Genomic DNA, 25,990 nt, shown 5'->3' with positions numbered 1-25,990 from the left:
GTTCAACGATGATGTCTGTAGTGTCGTTAGCTGTGTCAGTGGATTCTTTAACAAGCACATCTAGTTTGCTAAGCACTGGATACAATTATAAATTAAACTTATTTTATTGCATATGTATGTAACATATTTACATTCGTGTACTATAGTATTCTTTAGGATATTACATGCGCTCCTTTTCATATTAAATTTATTAAACGAGTTTATAATAATTAAATTCCAGGTTTTCCCGAGCATTTTATCAATTTAATTCGAGTTTGATAAATTCAATGTGTAGACACAAATGTAATATTCTTTTAGCTCACCTATCACGTAGTGACAAGGTGAGCTTTCGTGACCGCTTGATGTCCGTCGTCCGTCGTGCGTCGTGTGTCAACAATTTGTAAAAAAGAATCTTCTTCTTTAGAACCATTGGGCAGACTTACACTTAACTTCTCATGAATTATTCTTGGGCAGCCCTCTTTTAAAAATTGCACAAAGAATTTAATTCCATGCAGAACTCATGTTGCCATGTCAACCGAAAGGAAAAACTTTGACAATCTTCTTATCGGAAACTGTTAGCCGGATTTAAAAAATATTTTGTAGAAATGATCTCTAGATGACTTTCTACCAAAATTGCTTAAGCCATTTTGTTTCGTTAAAACACATGGCCGCCAGGGGGCGGGGCTTGTTTCCCTATATGACTATATTGTAAATTTCAAAAATCTTCTTCAAAACCACTTGGTAGATTTGCACTAAACTTCACAGAAATGATTCTTGGGTGCCTCCAATCAAAATTGCCCAAAGAATTGAAATTCATGCAGAACTCTGGTTGCCATGACAACCGAAAGGAAAAATATTTAAAAATCTTCTTGTCCAAAATCACAGTAGCTAGGGCTTTGATATTTGATATGTGGCACCATCTAATGGTCCTCTAACAAATTAGTTCAAATTATATCCCTAGCGTCAAATATTGCCCCGCCCTGGGGGTCATTTGGTTTACATAGATTTATATAGGAAAAATCTTCTTGTCCAAAACCACAGGGCTTAGGGCTTTTATATTTTTATGTAACATCGTCTAGTGGTCTTCTACTGAGATTTTTCAAATTATCCCCCTAGGGTTAAATATGGCCCTCCCCGGGGTCAAATTAATGGTTTACAAAGACTTATATAGGGACAAACTTTGAAAATCTTCTTGTCTGTCACAAATTGACATACGGGCCTTATTTTATATGTATTGTAAATGCAGGTATTGCATCATCTTTTTGTAAATTTTTGAGTTATTGAGGTAAATGTCAGATTTCACGCATGAAATACCTCTCATGTTTTTCTGTATTTCATAACTTAAATTTCCATGTAAATTTCATTAAATTCTGTTCAGTAATAAGAAAGTTGATATTTTATAAACTTCAGTAATTTATGTTTTTATCCCCAAAACCACTATAATGGGCCTCAAATTGTCAATTTAAATTCGCGCCAAAGTAGTTAGATTCCCCGGCTATATCGTGAATCCCGTGAAAATGACAATAGTCGGAGTCCACGGCTTACCCGTGAATCCCATGAAATTTAGTATTTGGCGGGACATTACCCTTTAAATAGACTGGACTAGATATGCCTTGCGCACACCACCTTCTGACATTATAGACGAATCTATGTCTGAATTATTTTCTTGCTAGAAATTTATGCTCGATCGAGGTAAGAAATTTATTTGTTAGATTTTTGTATGATTTTTGCATTACGATTTTTATTTGGTAAATTTTTGTTCATTCTACAGAATTCTGTAACATTTACTTTTCGGCATATGATTTTAGCTAGTTTCGGTATGTCAGGATGATTTATTAAATTTTTCAGACTTTTGTAAATTATTTCGAAAGAGGAATCTAAAATGTTTCATTTATATAAGATGTTAGATTTATACTGAAATTTGTAACATGATATTTATAAAGCACTGTTTCAAAAACTTATGTCAAACATTTTGTTAATTATGGAACGCCATTACTGCATTGTATTGTTATGTATAAATCTATATGGCAAGTCTAGTACTGTGTATGTAATATATTATTGTAATTTGTAATTGTGTGCCAGTCTATAGCACATCTAATTAATGTCCGTTGTAGTGTACGGCATTAGATATTATATGGATGCCAACTATCATATAACGTTTGATTTATATTGAATTTTGTTAATTTGTAGTTGTAAATAATGGCTGCAGTTTATCATGTCCGTATCTATAATGTTTCATCATATACTTTTCATATTTTTCTCATACTTAAACTTTAGTCTTTTAAGTAAGTAATTTTTGTAATAATGGAAGTAATAAGTGACGTATTTTAATCATGTGACGTCTGAACTTAGTAGCACATATGTTTTGTATAAGTAGCATGTATTATTTATGGGAGCCTACGGAGGTATGGTGTACCCAAAGGAGCAGTTTTATGCCCTGACTTATTTGTTTTGCTATGGTGCTTACCATATGTTATATATTTTAGCTTCTTCCGCCAGACGATTTTTCCTGGTGATGTCATAACCCGGAAGTACAATGCCCGAGGTTCACTTGTCTTCACTCGCCTGGATGTGATATTCCCAGCGCAGAGCTTTCGTCCCATGGTTGTGCCGTAAACCGCAAAGACGATGATTTTTGTTATCCTCTGAAGTCAGCTCAGGGATGCAATCACCTACCACCATAGGGAGCCAACACGGAATCAACGTATTCACGGTTTAAAGGGACTGAATTTTGAGCTACGTTTTGTTTGTGCTACTTAAAGTTCACAATTGAATTAAAGAACTGTGTCACGTCAGATTAGAAAGGAACTATAAGAACTTTTGTATGTAGAGATACTGAACTTTCTTTTTTTTTTTTCTCTTTCTTATAATCAGTTTTTTTTTTTCTTTTCATATCTATTCATTGTCAATAATCAATCTTTGTAAATAAATTTGTAAATATTGTAAAGGGTGTGATTTGTTCTGATGGTTACTGTCGCCGGTACGGCCTTTCCTGTCACAATGGTGTCGAATGGGTTTGGGCGACCAGAACAGTTACTCAATTTCCACCAGCAGATTACTTCATCTTGACATTTCATTGTAGATTTTACATAATGTAACATTCTTCTAAACATAGATGACAACTTCATCTGCGGTGCTTCCTGCTCGCCTTTACGGAATCAGTATGGTATCGCATAGATCTATCATGATTGCCCTTGATTCAGTCAGTGCGTAGCCTTTAAGCTGACCTGCCATTTGTCTTTCTTGTCAGTAATTTGTCAGTGCGCTGCTTGAATTGTTGTGGATGTAATTTCGCGTGTATGTCATCCATTTGTAAACAAACGCTCAATTCGGAACAACTCGGTTTCCATCCGATGTTCAGTTCCAGTGCCGTACCTGTACCGGATACGGTGTTCGGAAATAGTATATTTTTAATGATCTATACATGGTAAAAAATAGGTTTTTATGTGTCACAACTTTTATTAAAGACACTATATATATACACCAAACCGCTGTTATTGCTTGATAACAAACTGAACTTTTTAATTAGCCTATGTTATCAAACGTGTTTTATTTTTTTTCTTTGTAACTTACGTTGTAGTCGGTCGTCATATGATAAATATTTTGACATTTGTATTCTTATTGCAGTTAGTGCTGTATTTTCAAACTTACTCATATCCGTTCGTGTTGTTTTTTCACAATGTGGCAGTATAGTGGAACCTTTCTTAAAGAACAGCTATCAGATAAAAGTTAATTTCTTTAAGTTCAATGCGGAGATGTTGTTTTTTGTTTGTTTGTTTGTTTGTTTAAAGTGGTTTTCTAATGAGAATAATTGCTACATAAGTTAACAAAATAAACAAAATATTTAATATAATTACATAGAAATCTGATAGGCCTATGTTTAATATCTAATCCTATTCAGTTACTTATCTTTAATTTACCAGATTTATGTCCTATGCCTACTTAAAGATTGAATTAAGCATGCAATCATGGTAACGGTAACTGCAAATTAACAGTCGGACTGCCTTTAAGGTCGTTCACTTTTCACGCGGGTTAGGGGCCTAATACCTGTACAACTTTATGAGTTAACATAGATGTTTTTCAATTGCGACACCAAAATTTCTCAAAGTTGGATGAGTTTCCGGTTTTCAAGGATTCCAGTTTATAGCGGTTTCAGTGTATTTTGCTTGTCTCAATTCTCTTTACAAATCTAGATCTAGATAGTGCTGACGCTATGAAAAATATTGAACTGTTTCATTAATTTGGACACGGCAATGTACAACGAAACTCGATATTATATCATGTCGTGGAATTGTCGACTGTCGACATAAAATGCTAAACCACGATACACGACATTCAACGCGACACACGACAACGAGCAACGACACACGACAGTCTATCGCTCAAATATCGCAGAATTATCGCATGTCGAGGTTATTTAGATCAAATGTTGTTAATATTTTGCTTTCAAAAATTGGTCATTTTCAATCAGATATTACGACAAAAGTACTAAAGATGTATTAATAAATATTACATGTATTTGTAGAACTATTTAAGAACTATTTCATAAAGGCTCAAACCCGACCATAAGAGTCGTAGGCCTACAGGCTCGAACATGGGTGCCATGTCAAAAAGCAAAGAATGCACGACAATACACCTTATTTTTCTAAAAAAAAAAAAGTACATCAACTAAGGCTCTGAAGTAACATGCTTTGGTGTATATCAATTATTTCTACTGAAATAAATAGTTTCAGTAAGTTTTGTCTGTCTGTACGATCTGTAGACTGGCGATAGGGACCATTTAATTAACGCTAATTCTCATCGCATTTTTTCGAAAAATTCATCAATTTCATTTTATTATAAAAAACGTTAGGAATACGTTATAAAACTGAAATTTCTTTTAATAAGTAGTTGGAAATATTGTTTAAACGAATATGAAAAACAATTTTCTTCCTCGACGGACACGCAGGGAACATTTCCTGCATGAACTTTAACCTTTTTGACTTAAAATATTAGCCGTAAAGTAAGGAAAAACTGCGTATAAAATATTTATTTTGGGTAAATAACTGCAAGTAAATACTTGTTTTGATAGAAATGACAAAATCTGAAAGTTTGTGACAAGAACAAACAATATATGTTCGTCCGTCTGTACGTAATTTAGGATAAAAGCTGTATTTCCGTAATTTTCTGTACGGAAAACGTCCGTGTTGTTCATTAACTTCAAATAATTGTAGAATGTTCCAATAACAAGATATGTTTATGAAATAACTTTAATGATTAAATCTAATACATTGTGTAAAGAGATAAATAATTTGTATATTTTTACCGTCGACAGTTTCGTCGTGGGGCCGTCTTAAAATGTATCATTTTTCGTGAAAATATGCATTCTTTATAATTATATTAAATAGAGAACAGAGAGGTCAGCCTTGTCAGAGGAGTCATATCTTTATAACCTGATGTCTGATTTTAATAAATGATACAATGTTGCAAAACAAACATTGTCCCTAGAGAAAACAGGTCAAGTCGGGTTCGAACCCGGTCAGTTAGGGGTCAAGGTCATAGATCAAAGTCCGGTAATATTCTCAAAATGTGAACTATTCTGTAGCGATTAGATGCCAAAGAAGATCTTTTTAGCAGTATACAGCGTAGCCGCAACTTCAGTGGTGTTGAGGGGGTGGGGGTGGGGGGGGGGGTGAGGAGAGGTCGCAAAATCGTCCGATTTTTGTTTTTGTTACAGTATCAAGTTTCAAGGAAAACAGAACATAGAATTATACCGAGAACTCATCAAAGTGCACGATTTTCGCCTTAAAAATGTTCTTAGGGGAGATCCCCTAATTTGCCAAAGCCCACGCATCAACCGCTTTGTCTGTTTATACATTTTACTGCTTGTCCGAAAAATAAAGTTTTAACATTTATAGGGGCTAAAAATTGCATCTTAAACTCATTAGATTGAAGTTAAAATTACAAAATCTTTATTATGGAGATCCCCCAACTCCACCCTCATGATTTATGACCCGCGCTGCATATATTTTTGTACATTGATTTAGGCCTATCAGTCATTTCCATCCATTTGGTGGTAGGCCATTCCATCTAAAAAAGACCGAAACGCGAAAAATCACATGTAGCTCTGATTCTGAACAGTTCCCGGAGGAGTATGTTGTACAGACCATCATTGTCTCCGCCATTTTGTTTTCATAATGCAATAAGATATGTATATGGTTTTCATATCAAAAACATATGGGTCTCATATGGACAATATTTCATATGATTTTCATATGTTAATTGTTTCATATGAGTAGCATATGAAAACCTTTATATGAAATAGTACATATGAAAAGCATATGGTCGTACTACGATATGATTATCATAAGAAATTCATATGAATTTCATATGGTAATCGTTTCATATGAGAATCATAATTATGTGGCGAAATTGGCTATGTATAGGTGGTTGACACTCAAGAGCTTCTAAGAAATTTCCAGTGTCTGGACCGGTTTCGAACCTCGGACCTCTTGATTGACAGTCAAGCGTGTTAACACTAGACCACCAGCCCATATAATGTGTGATGTAGTACAAATAACATTATATCTAAATTCCGGTTTAAATAGTGGATCTGAATTTATTTTATTATACTTAAATAAATAATAAAACATTTTCTGATGTCACACAATAATCATGTATTTGACAACTTTTTTACATTGCGCAATAATCCAGGTATGATTGGGAATTAAATATTTATGAATGACTTGATAGGTAGGGATATCTGCAAGAGCAGCTACATGGTAATTAAATAAGAAGTTTCAGAAAATCTTAAGTAATATGCTTCAAAATGATTAAATCAGGACTTAAATATTATATTCAGTCTTAAATGTTACATATCAGCAACTAGCAGTATTTTCAATTGTTTTTCATAATCTTAACTCTATATGACATCAATTATGACATCCAATACATTACTCCTCGGGTAAATGAAGTCCAGCATAATATATTTTTTTTAAATATGTCAATGGGCATGTCAGAATGAAAACAATTAAGGCCTTCTTGTTATTTATCGTCTAATTTACCACGGTTTATTGTTCACATGCTACAGTATGTAACCACTCGGGCTTTCAATTCCTGCGCAGCTGAACTCTGAACCGTGGTTAATTGACGATAAACCATTCGAAGGCAAATATATTGCAGGTGTTCCGACCAATAAGCCGTAGGTTAGAATCTTTCCATTGTAAAATACTTGTCCCATGAGACGCAAGTAGTGTAAATATAACAGCTAGACTGAGGTCTATAAAAGAGTTAAAGACTGTAGGATACAATGTAAAGAACTTGTCCCTTACTTGTAGAGGCTTATGATTTGACCTTTAAAATAACTGATATAGCTGAAATAACTGAACACAGATATTATTGAAAAACAACAATATGACATATTGCTATCTATTTAAAAACATTTTACTAATTACATAATGCTCGAACAGAACTATTTTATTGTAAAATGTAAAGCATGTGTTTGTTGCTTAATACCATTCCATATCTTTTGTACATCTGGAACAACTCATTCGATAAACAGTTTTTTTTATCCCGGTCATATTAAACACATATTTCAATCAAAGTGTGTAAATAGGATGCGTAACATCATATTCTTCATTTTCGAAGCACCATTTATGTTTATTGAGGTAGATTCGGACCGACAGTTTGAAATGCAAAACGATATATTTTGTCTTTGTGAAACCCGTCATACGTGACTTTGTATTGTGGTGATGCTTTTATCTCATCCTTTATCTGTTCGTACTCCTCCTGCTGTATCACGGTACACGCCGCCAGTGATATAGTGACTGACTGTGGTAACATGTCTATACTAGCAATGAGTATTCTCAGTGCCGTACATGTCATGGTAAAGTTAAAAAAACATACCTCATCTATTCTTGTCATTTCAATCGGCACGATGAGGGATTTATCTCCAAGATTAGACTTATAAATAAACAAATGTCTCAGGTTTTCTAATGTTGGCAATGTATCTATAAAATTTGTCAGTAAGCCTTCGGTTAATATGATAAACATTGTACGAAGACATGTTGCATGTTGTAGACCCTTGACCAAAGATGAGTACACATCTACCGGCAGTTGTCCTATCCAGCATGTCTTCAGTGATGATGTATCAACATGAACGTTTGATACAATTATGTCATCAAGATGAAGCATCTCGAGTTTCTTATGTTTAGATAGGTCTAAACAGTAACTCATACATTCTGCTTTAGAGTCTGAGCACTTGATGCCTTTTAGTGAGATTTCTGTCATTGTTGTTTGCTTAGTAATAAAACCGAATAACCTTTCAATATCCAAATGTGATAAACAAACACCGACAAACTCAAGCGATATTAACCGACCCATGCTTATTATTGTTTTCATTGTTTCTTTTGATATACATGTATTTACTACATTATATAAATGGCTCTCAAATCTTAAAAAACAAAGACTTAAACTGGTTAATGTACGCACTGACCCTGAGAGGAGAGAAATGAGTTCCGGTTGTTCCGGTATGGCTTTAACTTCCAGTTTATGCAGAGATCCTACATTGTGCTTTTGCAGTCCGAGTGAGTTAAGTATTTTAGTGAACTCTCCTGTAGTCTGACATTCCGTTATACACAGCGATTTAATATTGGATCTGTTACTCTCTATTAATAACTCAAGTAATGGATATGTTTTCTCATCTATAGCACTGTCTAGCAAAATATCTTCTAGAAATGGAGGAACATATTTCAGACCATTATTATATATCTCATTTACAATATCTGTATACATTGATTGAAGTGTTTTCATAGTATAACTACAATCAACACCTTCAAAAACAGCGTATTTAGGTATTGTATTTCTATAAATACGAGCGGTCCGGTCAGTTGAAATAGTGTTCTGCAGAGACTGTAAAATCTCTGCACAAGCTTCAGGCTTAAGTCCACCAAGAAAAGTAAAAACGTTAGACATTTGCAATATTGCTGCTAATGTATTACATTTGTTATAAATTCTCTGTTTTTTGTCTTCGCTGTCAAAAATTACCTGAATATAGAGAGCAGCAAAATATTCTTGTACAGCTTTATGCTGGAAGGAAAAGCTACTTTGTCTAACTGCCACATGCCCATATGCTTTATTCTGTGAGAGGAGACCAACTTTCAAATAAAATCCGAGCATTTGCTCTGAGACAAAATTTCGTATTAAAGTTTTATCAAAAACAAGGCTTGATTCTTCTTCCAAAGTAAAAAGCGTTTGAAAGGCAATCTCTCCCAAACGCAATAATTCGCTGTAAAATGTTTTGCAGCATTCTTTCGACGTTAGGCAGAAAGGTATTTCAGCGTCATTACCGTCTAAGCAGGAAACATAATCGCCACACTTCTTCAAACTTCTTGTAAGTGTAAAGTCTATTACGTTGCTATATATTTCGCATTTGGATTTTCCTATTGGCTTTCCGTCAAACCACAGGCAAACCATCTGCAACAAAACGAAAGGAATATAACGTATAGTTTCGATTTGCAAAGAGCCTAATGCAGCAGCGTTGAACTCCTTACAAGTTTTTGGCTGTTTCTGCAAGTTTCTTTTGTTCAATACCGACAGGGCATTAAATATTAGTTGGTTTGACGTGGATGCATCTAATTCATAAATTTCTACATGTCTGTCTATCTGATTCGTACGCAGTTTCGCCACGTCCAGTTTCCAAGGGCGGGTGGTCGTTAGTACTGAACATCGTTCCCTGACAGATCTGTGAGGTATGTGTATTTCGTGAACATTCGAACAACCCCTTCTACAACTTGCAGGATGTGACCACTCATCCAGACCGTCTAACACAATCAAACACGTACTGTGCAGCAATGTTTCCTTTACGAAATATTCAGAATAGCGATGAGACCCGGCCAAGCTGTCGATGATCTGACTGTTGATCATACCATCAATGTCACATATTGAAGTGCTAGTATCCCGTAAGGAAATCACAAATAAATACTCAAACTGTTTCATTACATCTACATCATCTGGCTTAAATTTCTGTGTCAACTTTTCCAGTGGACTGTGAGCTTGGCACCAAGTCATACAGATTTTCTTCACAAAGGAAGTTTTCCCAACTCCTGCTTTAGCTGTGATATAGATATTTTTGTACAGCTTGTCATCGCTGCTGTGAAACAGGTCGCGGTACGAGTTTACTGATGTTCTTGCTGGAGTTGCAGGAAATTGTCCGAACGTTTTTACTATATCAATGACATTGAGCGGAGGTTGAACATAAAAGTCAAGTAGTTCTACGTCATGTTCTTCTACTAGTGGGGCGATAGGAATTGTACTGTAATCCTGTCTGTAGTAACTCACGAGATCTTCCCTCAAACCTGTAAATTGTATATTTAATTACTTCATAAAAGCTTTGAATTAACCCTTGGTTGAATGAAAATGAAATCTCGTATTTTCTAACAGGTTCGCAAAGTTTACAGATAGGAAATGCAACACCATCAAGTATGGAGGCTGTATGGGATAAAGTATAAAGGTTTAGAAACTAACTGATTATATAGTTGATTGTTCTTACAGTGGATAGTAATGACGCCAAGAGGGCTTTAATAATGCGTTACACGTCCACTACTTCTATATATATATTAATATCTTCATTAAATAGCAAATACATGGTAACTCATGCGTATTTATTATTAAATTATGAAAACAATTTTAATTTGTTCAAACACCATAAAAAGCAGTGAATAATAATAAAGGTATTTCGATGAAAATCAAGGGTTACGGTCGCTTAAGCATAGCCTGTACATTTTAAGTCTATCTCTGACATCTGCACCCGGTAGTCGACCCTTTGGCTCAGTGGTTACAGCATTGGACTTTCACCCGAGCAACCCTTGTTCGAATCCCGCAATAGGCAGTTTAGATTTTTCATTATAAAATGCTATGCTCTTTGATTTGTTACAAGCTACATATTAAATCATTTAATGCCAAACAATGGGGAACCCATACCTGACAGATGTAAGTTATAGAGACAAACAGAATGTTAAAATCCAATATCCCTGTTTGCGACATGACTGCTTTGTTCCGCATTTTACAATTTATACCAAAACGCCATTGTCAGACTAATTTTTGTTTTGTTTTGGGTTTAACGCCGTTTTTTAACAGTATTTCAGTTATGTAACGGCGGGCAGTTAACCTAACCAGTGTCCTGGATTCTCTACCAGTACTATCCTGTTCTCTACAAGTGACTGCTAACTTCCCCACATGAATGAATCACAGATCGAACATGAATTGTTTCAAACACAATGTCTTTTATCGAGACGGATAGCATACGCCGCGCCCGGGGATCGAACTCACGACCCCGCGATCTGTAGATCTGTGCTTTCCCCATTGAGCTAAGCGGTCGGGAGTATGCTTTACACTGGTATTACCAATATGTGTATAACTGTAAAATGCAGAGAAAGAACTCATTTATTGATGCTTTCTTTCTGGGTTCCACAACAGAAAATTTCTATGAAACGTTTCATACCCAATTTGTCTACTTAGTCCTCCTGTTACAGCACATTATTGTTAAAGATAAAGATGATTTTCATTGTTGATTGATGTAAAGGTTTACGTGTAAATTAGTGATTTATTGTGAGTAAACTACGCCCAGTATGATCTTCACTTTGAAAGTTTATAAAATTGATACATTAATACTGATATAGTTACAAAAATGTTGAAAATATTCAAATAGTCTATTTAAAAATAAATTATATGACCTTGCAGAAATTGAAATATACATGACATCTACAACTAGAAAATAAATACATTCCCCACAGAATATCTTCGGAGTCACATTAATGCAAGGTTAACGCTTAAATATGTTTATCCGGTGGCCCGGGGTTTAAACCCAGATGATAGAGGACTTTGACCGCGATCATCAAATCATTAAGTCCGGTTGTACACAGCCAGTTTACCGCATTTTCAGGAATGATAAAACGTTTGGGGAAGGATAAAGTAGTTAAATTTTGACTTGACTGAAAGTTTTATAATTACAATTTCGCACCAGCATTTGAGAAACAACATTAGGGTTGATCTATAACAAAACTAAACTGAATGATAAACTACTTTGCTGAGGGTTTGGTTGGAAAAGAGGTGGATATGGAGGTAGTGGATATTAAGAATTAACATGAAGATACTGAACTGAAATTCAACAATACCAAATAGGAGGTAATTTGGATGAAAATACAATAAAATAAAAATTCTACCAGGGACACAACTAACTGGCCAGTTTTGTTCCCTTTCGAGTTGATATAACTAACTAGACAGTTTTCCCCTATCGGTCAGGACAGGGGTAGAACAAATTATTCAGTTTGTCCTCATTCCACTCCATTTTCGATGTGGTGGAACCAACATGTTTAATACAACACATGGAGTGGAAACACTCACATTTTCTATAACAGCAGTACTTAAATAAATCAGAAGAGAAATATACTACAGACACCGGGTAGCTTCAGAAAAAAATAAAAGACTTGTGGAGGTTTATGATCCGTTTAATATTTAATGCGTTTGTCCATGTCAAAAATGAATTATCAGAAATATGCAAATGGCTTTGTTAAATACCTGCTTCTTTTCCTAATTCATCTTTCACCGGTTGTTTCTCACTTTTGCTGATTGCTTTAAGTTCGTGTTTTTCTTTCTCCGCAACAAACTTTATCTTATCTGAAAATAAAGATATCTATCTATCTTTCATCGAATGAATAATATACGCAAATATTATGATGCTACAGTGTAAAGTAAATGTTGTTATCTTCAATATTCCTTTAACATTATAACTTTTTATGGTTTGAAATTCTCTTTGTCTTTTGTCATTTTCGCTCAACATCAACAAGGAATTAAAATATCGATATAGCTCAGTACCAATCTGACTAAAGTACTTGATCTTCTAAACGAAGATCTGAGAACGACCCATTCACATTCGTCTTCTGTATATTTTGGATTTCCAGTATTGCTATTTTTATTTTATCCAATCAGACGACTTGTTCGAATGTCAAAGAGTAAGAAAAATGTGCAGTCATTCTAGGGCTCGAACCCGGGACCCCTCGCTTACAAAGCAAGTGGCCTACCGACTGAGCTAACCGACTATCTGATACATTACGACATAAGAATTGTAAATATCAAAAGTTAAAAAGTCAAGGCTACAGGTAGATTTGCAAGATGTTGTAAGTTAGGCTCTGATTGGCTAGCGAAAGGGTCGTCAGAACGAGGCTATGAATAGGTCGTTCTCAGATCCTATGCGTAGCGTAATAGATGTACTTTAGTCAGATTGAGCTCAGTACACAACTGATAAGCATGTAAAAATGTATTGTGAGACTTTCAAACACATGGATACATTTTTCATTCGACTAACTAGCTTGCTTTACTAGTATTTCTGTCAATTCAATATATAACTAACTGCACCGTTCTTGAATGCAACGACACAATAGAAAACAAGAGCTCGTAGAACACGAAATGCCCCCTTGCTGCATTCATTAACTGCACAAGGAACAGAAATTATTTGGTCACTGTGCACTGCACGTTTGTGATGTACTGACCTCAAATCGATAATTATGGGTCATTTAGCAGTCATATTTAAGAGATCTCCGTATTAAATGTGATCTTAGACCAAAGCATTCTCTAGTGATTTGGCATAAAAAGATCTAATGTTCTGGGTCAATGTGACCTTGACCTTTGACATACTGAACTCAAAATCAATAGGGGTCATCTGCAGGTCATGATCAACCTCCCCATAAAGATTCGTGATCCTACGCCCAAGAGTTCTCAACTTATCGTCTGGAAAAGGTTTAACAGTTCCTGGTTACTGTGACCTTAATATTTGACTTACTGACCTCAAAATCAATAGGGGTTATTTGCTGGTCCTGATCAATCTCCCAATCAAGATTCATGATCCTAGGCCTAAGAGTTCTCAAGTTATCGTCCGGAAACGGTTTAATTGTTCCGGGTCACTGTGACCTTGACCTCTGACCTACTGACCTCGCAATCATCAGGGGTCATTTGCTGGTCATGATTGACCTCCCTATCAAGTTTCGTTATCCCAGGCCCATGAGTTCTCAAGTTATCGTTTGGAAACGGTTTAACTGCTCCGAGTCACTGTGAACTTGACCGTTGGCCTACTGATCTCAAAAAAGCCCGCCTGATTAGCTCAGTAGGTAAGAGCGTTGGTCTACGGATCGCGGGGTCGCGAGTTCGATCCTCGGGCGGGGCGTATGTTCTCCGTGACTATTTGATAAACGACATTGTGTCTGAAATCGTTAGTCCTCCACCTCTGATAATTCATGTGGGGAAGTTGGCAGTTACTTGCGGAGAACAGGTTTGTACTGGTACAGAACCCAGGAACACTGGTTAGGTTAACTGCCCGCCGTTACATGACTGAAATACTGTTGAAAAACGGCGTTAAACCCAAAACAAACAAAACAAACAAATACTGATCTCAAAATCAATAGTGTCATTTGCTGGTCATGATCAACCATCCTATTAAGATTCGTGATCCTATGCCCAAGAGTTCTCAAGTTACCGTCCGGAAACGGTTTAACTGTTCCGGGTCACTGTGACCTTGACCTTTGATATATAGATCTCAAAATCTATAGGGGTCATTTGCTAGTCATGATCACCTCCCTGTAAAGTTTTGTGATCCTAGGCTCAAGCCTTCTCAAGTTATCGTCCGGAAACCATTTAAAAGTTCCAGATCACCCTGACCATGACCTTTGACCTACTGACCTCAAAATACATAGGGTCACTTGCTAGTCATGACCAGCCTCCCTATCAACTTTCATGATTCTAGGCTAAACGGTTCTTGAGTTATCGTCCAGAAATAGTTAACTTGTTCCAGGTCACTCTGACATTGACCATAAAATCGATACGGGTCATCAGCTGGCCATGACCAACCTTTCTATCAATTTTCATGATCCTAAGCACAAGCGTTCTTGAGTTATCATCCGGAAACCGTTTCACTGTTCCGGGTCACTGTGGCCTTAACCTTTGACCTACTGGTCTCAAAATTAATAGAGGTCATTTGATAGTCATGACAATTATCCCTATCAACTTTCATGATCCTAGGCACAAGCATTCTTGAGTTGTTACCATCCGGAAATTGACTGGTCTACGGGACGACCGACATACCGACCGGCCGACCGTCATCTACAAAACAAAATATCCCTCCTTCTTCGAAGGGGGGGTGCATAATAACATATATACCGTATAAGTACTTTTTTCTGTGGGAACTTTATTTCTGCGTTTTCTGCGGACAACAACAAGACCGCAGATTTAAGATCCGTAGACAATTTTGTCCTGACATGACGTGATACGATGTTACAAGCAGCCATAATGATTATAATCTGGGTAAGTATAAGACAATATCCGATAGCGTTATCGTTTTGTCCCACATGTAGCCGAAGGCCGAAGAAGCAAGTTTAAAAAGTTTAGTACTAACAGTAATATTATAGAACTGTTTTGTTGTTTTGCTGTTGAATAAACATATTAAAAACATCAAATTTGTTTTGACTTTTGTTCACTATTGAGCAGTCAGCTGCCAGTTTCAATTTTCTTAAATTATGTGACAAACCCAATCCATTGTATCCTTTTTGTCTATTGTTAACCGATCCGTCTGGTGATGGTCATATTTGCCGTTACTTGTATGGGACTTGAAAAAGGCGTGATTAACAAAAACCATCATACCGTTACAATGCACAGATCTATTAGAATGTTGGCAAAATATAGAATGAAGCGTTTTTATCGTGTCTGTTTGGCATGACTGTATTTATAAAATGACTGTTTTTCTTGCGTTTTTTATTTAAAACTCATTCACAACTTTATGTGATGATGATGATGTCACATTAGTATTCGTCAACTTATTGTTTCAATCAGGGAGCCAACATGACTGTCAAAATAACAACAAAATACGTCACTTACTATCGCATACCATTGATAGATCGATCTTACACCTCTGCTTGATAGAGGGTCACATTGTGATCAGGGCTGTCAATGACAATTCTGAAAATTGAGTTTTTGGAAAGAGTTTTTCAAATCTCCTATATTGCAATATATTGCTTTGTTTTAACTATTTACCTCGTGGGTCAGCTTATGACATTTTCTGTCAAATCGTATTAAATGTTTGTTTAACATCTGTTTCTGCTTTCCTTTTTGTAGATTTTATAATGATATAAAGATGAGTGTTTCCCGTCGTCAGTGGAATAGCTAGATAAACACACCACATTAAAAGATCAGAAACATATTTTCCCTACATATATTGATGAATGTCACAATATCGAGCATTGGTTTCGAAATTGGCTACCATAAATTTACCTGATTCTCTGTCCACAGCTTCTTTAATCCTTTGCTGTTCTCTTGTACTTAGTGCTGCTAATTCTTGCCTCTCATTCTCAGCCTTAACCTGTATCTCATTTAAAGCCGATTGTTTTGATTCTATGATTTTATCTAAGCTTGAGGTTGTTACTGTTTGCATATTGTTCAGCGAGGCTTTAACATTCCCCAGGAGCTGTTTAATTGCTTGTATCTTCTTGTCTTCAATGTCTTCCTTTGCTTTTCTCCTCTCTTCACTGACATCTTGCACAACATTATCTCGTTGTTTCTCTATTATATCTTTTAATGTACTGTCCAAAACTGTTATAATGTCTCCTGAGGTAATTGTGAGTGTGTTTGTTTTTAGCTGAAACAGATATTTTATACTGTTACATATAAATGAATCAATTTTATTCAATGTAATAATATTAAGTTCAATATGCCTCACAAAGATCCACAGAGTATAAGTTTGACAGTTATAAATTAAATGGCAACTGATCATGAATCACAATACTAATATTAAAGCTGAGAACAGAATTTGTTATCAGTACCTGATTTAATTTATCGACTGCTGTCTTCGCATTTTGGTCAGCAGCTAGGTATGCAGGGTCTGACAGTAGGCGTATCAGAATGTCAATGTATTTGGCTAAATCTGTGTCCGAAATAGTTAAATCTGCTGAATGCCGTATGACACGACTAACTTCACGTGCCTGAAAGTAAATAGAAGACAATGACTCTATCAGATGCATTAAGCGGCTGTAAAAAATAACGTTGTAAAACTTAGATAGTGTTTGTAAAATTCGTGTCGCAAAATGAATTGTGAAAGTATGCGCTAAGAAATAATACAAAAACTGTCACAATTAGAATTTTATGTCTTGATATTAACACTTGAAACTGAATCAGATTTCTTAAAACAGTGAGAACTTATCGAATTATTTTAACATGTAATGTGTTATACCTGAATGTGCATACATGTAAGGTTTTGATATTCTTACGGGTCTATATATTTTATTATATGAACTCACCTCTGTACAAACATTAACAGGGCTGTTAAGCGGAGCAGTCATTTTACTTTTGAAGCGTTTGTTGTTCAAGATGACTGCCAATATACCATTAAAGTCTGTATCTGTAATTGTGGTTACATTAGTGTAACCATCCGGCATGTAACATTTAGCAATTTCAGTGACATCGGTACACCATCCTTTGGCGTTTGCATTCTTCCAGGACGGTCCGTTGTATCTATGTTCACGTCGGATCGCATCCTTAACAGCATGGCAAATATTATTTGGACAAGGCTTTGGTGTCTTGTCTGGTACTGACGCATCGTGCATATTGCACTGCCGTCCCTTTGGGCAGAAATTGTGCGTGCGGCACTTAAGAACATTTTCAGTTGTACAATTTGTACATACCCTGGTACCAGTAGGTAAATTATTGTTTTTGAATATTAATGTCAAAAGGTCCCGTTGAAACTGTGTCAGTTCATCAACAACAAAGCTTTGTAGACCTTGCTTGGCAAAGAGCACTGCCAGGGCACCTCGCAACCAGTTTTGAAAACCCTTGGTTTCGGTTGTTTGCACTAAAGCAGCCATGTCTCGGGAATACTTCGGAGTTGTCAATATGCTGTGCCTGATTTCATTACTAAGAAGTCCTATAACAGAAGTAATTAGACAGAAATGTACAACATATTGATGAACATGAAATACTATACACCTATCTATGTACACATTATGATCTCATACTCTAAATTATGTAGATTTAAATTCGGTTTTTCACATGGCCCAATCTGACTATTCACATTCGCCTTCTGTATTTTCTGGATTTCCAATATTGCTATTTATATTTTCGCAAATCTATTTTTATTTTAACCAATCAGACGACTTGTTCGAATGTCAAAGAGTAAGAAAAATTTGCAGTCAGTCCAAGACTCGAACCCGGAACCCCTCGCTTAAAGAGCATGTGTTTTAAACCATTTACAAAATAGTATTTGAACACGACAATTCTAAGATTATGATAAATTGAGATTTTTCTGTATGTTCTTTGTATTGAAAAAAGAGCCTGTAAACTAAAAACAAGACAATAAAACAATATAGAACAACTGCAATGCCAACAGAAGTTAAAACATACACTATCAATGTGTTGCCACTTGAAAACAATCGAATGAAGCATTGCCGCGCAAAACAGATTCCGCTACTGGAAGGTGACTTATATGCTTGGCTGCGGCAAAACCTAATGATCTGATGTTTGTCAAAGATATATAAACAAAGACATTATGTATTTTAGGGAAAAAGCCCATTTTACTATTCAGGATATTTTTTTAATAACGTTTCAAGGCTTGTCTGGAAAAAGTTGAGTCTACTGTTTCAACACTTTTACAGACAGCAAGCGCGTAAGTAATGGAGATTGCTGGGGACTTCTGCAAGGTACGTTCGTCGTTTTCTCAACAAAAAAAACGATCTCCGTGATTTTGCCGAATATCGTTAGTTCATATCAAATTAATATTGATATCTGTATGTTTTATACAATATCACATTTATTTCACTGTACAATGTTTCGTAGTTTCTTTTACTCGGTTTTATGACGTTTATCTAACAATTTTTCATTTATGCAAAACAGTCAGTTTCCTGGACTCTATTCTAGTAATAGCTTTATCTCCACAAGTAACTGTCAACTTCTCCACGTAAATAAGAAGCGGATGACTAAACATTTTAAGCGTTAATATGAAAAAAAAAATCAAACGCATAGCGTGACTGATGTTATGTCTCAGTGACATTCAAAACAAAGTATAATACCGAAATCTTGATTTAAAAATCTTAAAGAATGTTGTTTAAAATCTTCTGAAATATAATACAATCACGTAAGACCTAAACAATTGTTTGTTTCCGGTATCCCGACCTACCCTAAATTTTTGGCCCGACCCTAAATGTTTTTATGGCCTTGGAGAATTTTTTTTTCAACTTTTTAACAAAAAGTTGCAAAACTGCACTTTTTATGCTTTAAACATGGCCAGTGATGTTAGAAATCAACTTACTGGTGCTCTAACGGCATAACGCCCTTATTTGTATTCATTTTTTGACAAAAAATAATTTCTGAAATGTCTCCCTTAATAAAAAAAATTCAAAAAAAAAAAAATTCAAACCTACCTACCCTAATATTTTTTGAGCATGTTATCGGAAACAAAGATTTTTTTAGGCCTAGCCACCTATCATGCCATTGAAAAATATATAATCACCAATCCTAAAGAAATAACATAATCTCGCGGTGAATTGGTTTTCAAATACTTGTATATTGTATATCTTTGTACCGGTGTCATATCAAGTTTTAATTTGGTATAATTATCTGATTTATATTGGATTTTATTTTCTATAGAAATTGCATTTTTAAACCATTAGCATAGGTGGCGTGTGATTTTAATATTTCACATGTTCAGGATTATTACAAAATAAAAACAATGAAATAGTAGTTACAAAAATGTACCTTATATAAGACTACAAAGACTAGACCTACTAGTGAACTTCAATGCTCGTTAAATCCACCAATTATGCAAATCAGTTTGCTACAAAAATAATGCTTATTACGAACACATTTTGCCTATCTTCAGGAGTTTGCTATAAGCGGAGCTTACTGCATACAGTAATGTATATTTAAGTAGCAAACTAAGAACATGAAGAAACTTGCTTGCAGTTTCTTCAAAGATATCAAAACGCTGTGATACGGGTATAACACCATCCGTGTCAAATCCTGACGAATTGATACTATAAAATGATTTGTTTGACATAAATTGCTGATCCCAGAAAGAGACTATTAATCATTTCAATGTCTACTATAATATTTACGGGTTTTCCATGCAGTAAAAATGTTGTACTTATTGTCGACAGATATATATAGAAAAAAGAACGTAGCAAGTTGGGCATTTTGTTATATTACACAGTACCCGAAAAAGATTAGCACGTCATAGTGTTCCTTCCTTTATTCATTCCTTAATATATATATATATACAATGGACGTTTTACAAACCAGAAACCAATCTGGACTATTCAAAATATAAGTCAGTTATAAATCTCGGAATAGGTCTGCATGGTATTTATAGACCAATGAATAGATTTGTAAACCTCGCTTGCTACGCTCGCTCGTTTTACAGATTTTTATATGTAGTAATGATGCAATTTAGTTGTTCCGAACACAAATATATCTTTAAGACTAACATCAATCGGCCATTTTAGTAGAGTAAAACCTACAACTATAGAAAAGATACATGAATGAATCCTTGTCCGGATCCATATGGGATTTGAGGTCTTCGATTTTTATAAATATCAGAGCAAATCATAGGAGACAATAATATTCATCCGCTACCTACAATACAAAATGACAAGGTAAATGAAAGAAAAAATAATATGAAGTGTATTATCATACCTTTCTTTGGTTTAAAGCAAAGTATTTGCCAATCACTATCACGACATATTGATCTTATGTCCACAATACTTCGTTTGAAATCCCGTGCGAGTTATTATCACTTGGAATTTTAACCATGTCTCCAACACGAATGTATATAACCTTTTCATAACTACTGTGAGGCGGATATGACGTTATCCTATTCAATACTTATACATAGCTGTACATCGTGAATAGCGTGTAATCTGATAGTCACTATCCGACCAAACTTATTATAATTGCTTCAAACGAGTTTTGGATCAATACTTAAACAAATAATTGCCTTTAAAGCTACTCGTTCCCATTTTGTAAGAAAAACTAGAGCTATCACTAAATGTGATGAATGTACCCACCCCCGCATGCACTGACACAGTACATTGCAATTATGTGGACTGTATGTATATAGACTGTATGTATACAGTATAGTAACAAAAACAAAGTCCCATAACTCTGCAGAATATTTATCTAAACGAACGTAACATGAACCATGCACAACTAGGGTTACTACTAATCACTTGTGTTAAGTTTCATTAAATTGTGTGCATGGTTTCAGGAGATTAGGCGCGTACAAGATTGCATATGCAGACTCTGTATATAGCATTGTAACAAATATCTAAGTCCCGTAACTTTGCATTTTTTTCTGAAAGAAGCTAACATGCAGCATGCACAACAACTGTTATTACAGATCACTTGTGTGAAGTTTCATTAAATTGTGTGCATGGGTTCAGGAGATTAGGCGCGCACAAGATTGCATATGCAGATTTTATACATATAGTATAGTACCAAAAATTAAAGTCCCGTAACTTTGCAATTTTTTTTCTGAAAGAACCTAACATGCCACATGAACAACTACTGTTGTTACTGATCACGTGTGTGAAGTTTCATTAAATTGTGTCAAGGGGATGAGGAGAGATGGTGCGCACAAGATTGTGTCTATGTATATAGTATAGTAACAAAAAACAAAGTCCCGTAACTCTGCATTTTTTTTTCTGAAAGAACCTAACATGCCCTATGCACAACTACTGTTGTTACTGATCACTTGTGTGAAGTTTCATTAAATTGTGTCAAGGGGATGAGGAGAGATGGATCGCACAAGATTGTGTCCACGGACAGACAGACAGACAAACGGACGGACGGACAGACAGACCGACCGACAGACAGACAGACAGACAACCTGAAACCTGTATACCCACTTAAAACTTTGTTGTTCGGGGGGTGGGGGGTGGATACAACAATAAGTTTTGAATAAATTGTATGTCTGTCATTGAGAAATTACACAGGCTGCATAATTATTAATTGCTCCTATTCGTGGTATTATACCCATTCGTCGCAATAATGGATTTTCATTGTTGCTAACGTTACAATAATATACGGAGTCACGGTGCAAAAACAACTATATATTGTCCTTAGCTTTAGAGTCAACAATAATGTATTAGCGGCAGAGAAGTTTCATAATTCATACTCATCAAAGTGCGAGCGAGTCGCTTTAAACATGTCGTTGGTCTGTTGCCAATGTAATAAATATTGTCATTTTAAAAGATATCAGGTTTGAGGTAGGAATACTTTTGGCGTGCTTCCAAAAGATCCGATGTAACAAATAATAGAGGACGTATTTCGAAAGGACAAAAGAAATATATTTTGTTCAGTAGTATAAGACATTTTACTGTAAAGGCCAAGGCCACTGCTCTGTGGAATTCTATTTTTAAAACATTCAAAATGGTGGCCTTTTGGAAAACTTTTTTTATTGAAGCTTAGTTTTCGTTCAATTCTTGATGCATGTTTATGTAAAATTAATATTTACTTCCCGGGCCAGGCGATGCATTTGCATGTCATATTCAACATTTATCTGCCTGTACATATGTCCATATGTCATCAAAATTGCCTTCTTTTAAAGCAATACACTAGTGCGTACATACATACATAAATCCTACAATGTGCTGCTCTGTTATTTTGTTCTATATAGGTAATGAATGTATCTGACAATGCTCTGGGGAGCCATGTCTCTTTTTTTCTTGTTCCGGCTGTCTGTCTCTTTGTCAATCTGTATGTCCGTCCGTTTCAAAATCTTATCCGCTCGGTATCCTTTGATCTCTCTTGGAAGGATTGTAAAACGACAAGCGACAAATGTTGCCATAATGAGACCATGTGCTGAACGCAACTTGCAGTCACGTCTGTTAAAATTCATGATTGTACGATGAGATCGAATGTTATAAACTTTGTGTGTGGTATTCCATGACCGCTTCATATTTTTTAACCTCTTTTAAACGGATTTTTTTTATGATTCAGTACAAAGGTTTCCTATAATGAAACGTATTTATATTGGGAGACATGTATCATTTTCACTTTATGATTCTTTTATATTTTTAGAATCATGTTACAAAGACGTAGAATTTCAGATGCGCTTTAAAGCTACGACATGAAACAGAAATAATCTTATGACAAACCTTTCTATTGTATCCATCACCAGTACATTTGCCAATGTAATTTGATAATAAAGTTTATACGGAAAATATAATTCCACTTACGTAAATCCTATTCTGGGTATCAACGCTGGAAAACTTGGCTGTTTTAATACGTTCACAGATATTTTTTTAGTCCTATCATCTATTCAATATTTGCCAGTAGAATGATATGAATAAATATTTTCGTTAGTGTATCATTATGCGGATATGACGTTACGCTATTCACTGGCTATATGTAGTAACACATCACTCAGTCACATGATTCGGGTCAGTAATCTTTACAAAATAGTTTCAGGATCAAATAGCTTGTACCTTAAATACTATACGTAGCTAATCTGATAGCTATTTCAAAATAAACTTAATAAAACTAAAGTATTAAAATACGTGCTGTGTAAATTTAACGATTTGACATTTATCCCGCTAAATTTCTAAAATGGACTGGTCCATTATTCAATTTGGGCAATACCATTTATTATTAGAAGGGATGTTCTCTGAAAAAATGTGCTGAGTGAATAGCGAACAGTGCAGATCATGATCAGCCTGATGATCTTGAGCTGCATTGGTTGCAAAGGCAGACTTACTTGCCGCCAGCAGGCTAAAAGTTGTAACCTTATGATCGTAGGCTCTTTTAAGAGTAATTATATTTCTCTACGATATAAACTATGGACAGAAGGCGTGTGTTTTATATAGAGCTTAAAATATATTTGCAATTACACATTGTACTCTTTAAATACACTGCGCGCAATTTCTAATAGGCCACCTAACATTAAAGATTATATTTCAAATGTGCTTCAAGATCTTCTGTAATTTACCCTTAGTTGATTCTGCCTTTGCGACCAGTGCAGACCAAGATCAGCCTGCGCATACTGGTCTGCAATGTTTGCCATTCAGTCAGTATCTTTTTGGTAAGCACCGCCTTTAGCAGTAAATGATACTGTCCAAATTGAAAGATGAATAAATTTATTATAGTTTAGCAGGGTAAGGGTTAATGTTAAATCTACTTCCTTATTAAGATTTTATTTAATAAAGAGATGGGAAGTAATTATAAATTGTTATCTGCCGTCTCAGGGTTTGTATACAAGAATTACTTACCTTAAAATACGTTTGTACTATTCGATGGAGGAGCGCAATCAATGTTATCGAGCACGATTCATATTTAACAGTACTATGTTTATATGTCACACCTGGTAAACAACAGAGCTACCTCTTTCAGAAGTACATGGTAAACTTACAAGCTAGTGCACGTCGCGATTAAAGAACGTCTACAAAGATGAGTGTCATCATAGTTTTTGCATTTTAACAACCATTGTATCGAGTATTAAAAATCGGGGAATGGTAGGCGATGTAGATGTGATTTAACTTTGCAGAGAATCGGCATGCTACTTTTTCTATAAAATAAATAAATTCAGTTAGAGAAAATGTAATACGTAAAATTATCTTGTGAAAAGCAAGTTTTACCTGTATTTTTTAAGACGCCAACTTAAGTGGCAGTGGCTCTGAAACTTGTTTACACTACGTATTACACTTGTAAAATCAAATCTGAATATGATGATACTTTTCGTTGAGGACACGGCCTGTTTGTTTGAACGTACCGGTAAATAAAATGGCTTTGTACAAATATCAGAGTCGCTGTGACTTCATCATTGTACGAACATGTTCAAATGCACTTGTGAATATAAAATTTGAAGTTTTAAACAGTCATGCTGATTTACTAGCTAAATTAGCTAAATAAAATTTATAGGACAACTTTACGCAGAAGCTAATCATTATGCATTTCCTGCGTTGATAATGCACGCATTAAATTAGCAACCTCAGTTACACATACAATAACTGACAAAACAGTAATAAGTGTTTTTCTAATTACTATAAATGCAAAAAAGAAATCCATGAAATGATAGCAAAATTTCAAAATTAGGAGCAAAACACGTCAGTATCTCTGGCAGACGTTTACACAGTGTTAACAGTTAGATCGTGTACTGCAGTGAACAGCATAAAGAATTATTCTTGGGTCAGCTTTTTCGCGTTTAGTCTCTTATGTATTTAGATTAAATTCGTTGACACTGCTTCCAGCGTTTTTCTTCTTCTTGGCTTTCAACAACCAATATCTATTCTGTAGAAGCTTGCATGATCAGCTCTTCTGACAAAAATTTATCCAATTCAAGTTTATTTGTAGGAAGTACTAAAACGTTAGACTAGTTCCTTGGTAAGAGTAAATCCCTACTTTCAATTTCTTGTCTCACTGGTTGATATGTCCTTGTGTGTTGTTTCCTGTTGAGTGAGTTTGATTTCATTCAGTGATGGCTATACCGGTCAAACACTACATCGATTCTTTTGTCACTTTTTTCCGTTGTTCAAAACTGCATCAACATAATTTTAAATCAGCATTCTGAACAAATGTGCTTTCACCTTCTATTTTCAGACCTTGTATTGGCCATTCACAATATATGTAGACATTTCTTGTGTGTTTATTTGTTCACTAGTCTCAATGTCTTTGACAAGTTCATCCAACAATATGGATTTCTTGTCCGTTTTGAGAGTTCCATTTATTTCTGAAATGGAAACTGAAAAAGGCAACAATTAATGTTTTAGTATTTTCTCCAAAAACAATTAATATCCCTGCTTGCCTTACAAAATTGTCAAGTGGTCTTTAAAGTTGTCGTTTTGCAATTCATTAACGAAATTTACTATGCTCTCAGAATACTTCATTTCCCTTAATGTCCCGTGTAATTTAATATCTCTCTCAATAATTGTGAAAGGATCAATGTCAAGAGAGTCTGTGTTGTATTGTTATGTCGTGAACCTTTATCCCTCTTTCGTAAGGCTTATCAGTC

General features: G+C 35.2%; 1 protein-coding gene across 4 annotated transcripts in view; it reads right to left on the bottom strand.

Moving 5' to 3' along the window:
- The window catches only part of LOC123526342 (uncharacterized), a 46,848-nt gene extending 23,472 nt beyond the window's left edge, over positions 1 to 23,376 (bottom strand). The window contains exons 1-6 of one of the 4 annotated variants that reach the window (XM_053522918.1): positions 20,680 to 20,849; positions 17,295 to 17,917; positions 16,821 to 16,979; positions 16,273 to 16,636; positions 12,535 to 12,633; positions 7,373 to 10,313 (exon numbers count right to left, since the gene is read on the bottom strand). In XM_053522918.1, the coding sequence (XP_053378893.1) occupies positions 7,618 to 10,313; positions 12,535 to 12,633; positions 16,273 to 16,636; positions 16,821 to 16,979; positions 17,295 to 17,858 (3,882 nt within the window). In that variant the 5' untranslated portion in view covers positions 17,859 to 17,917; positions 20,680 to 20,849 and the 3' untranslated portion in view covers positions 7,373 to 7,617. Of the gene's footprint in view, positions 1 to 7,372; positions 10,314 to 12,534; positions 12,634 to 16,272; positions 16,637 to 16,820; positions 16,980 to 17,294; positions 17,918 to 18,393; positions 18,974 to 20,679; positions 21,144 to 23,222 lie in introns of those variants that run through there. The other 3 variants (XM_053522916.1, XM_053522915.1, XM_053522917.1) reach the window with 3 other exon arrangements.
- Between the last annotated feature and the right edge of the window lie 2,614 nt (positions 23,377 to 25,990).

This window comes from Mercenaria mercenaria, chromosome 14 (genome assembly GCF_021730395.1).
Source record: "Mercenaria mercenaria strain notata chromosome 14, MADL_Memer_1, whole genome shotgun sequence".
In the NCBI taxonomy this organism is placed as follows: Eukaryota; Metazoa; Mollusca; class Bivalvia; order Venerida; family Veneridae; genus Mercenaria; species Mercenaria mercenaria.
The sequence above is the reverse complement of the archived record's forward strand: the minus strand, read 5'-3'. Positions and strand labels throughout refer to the sequence as shown.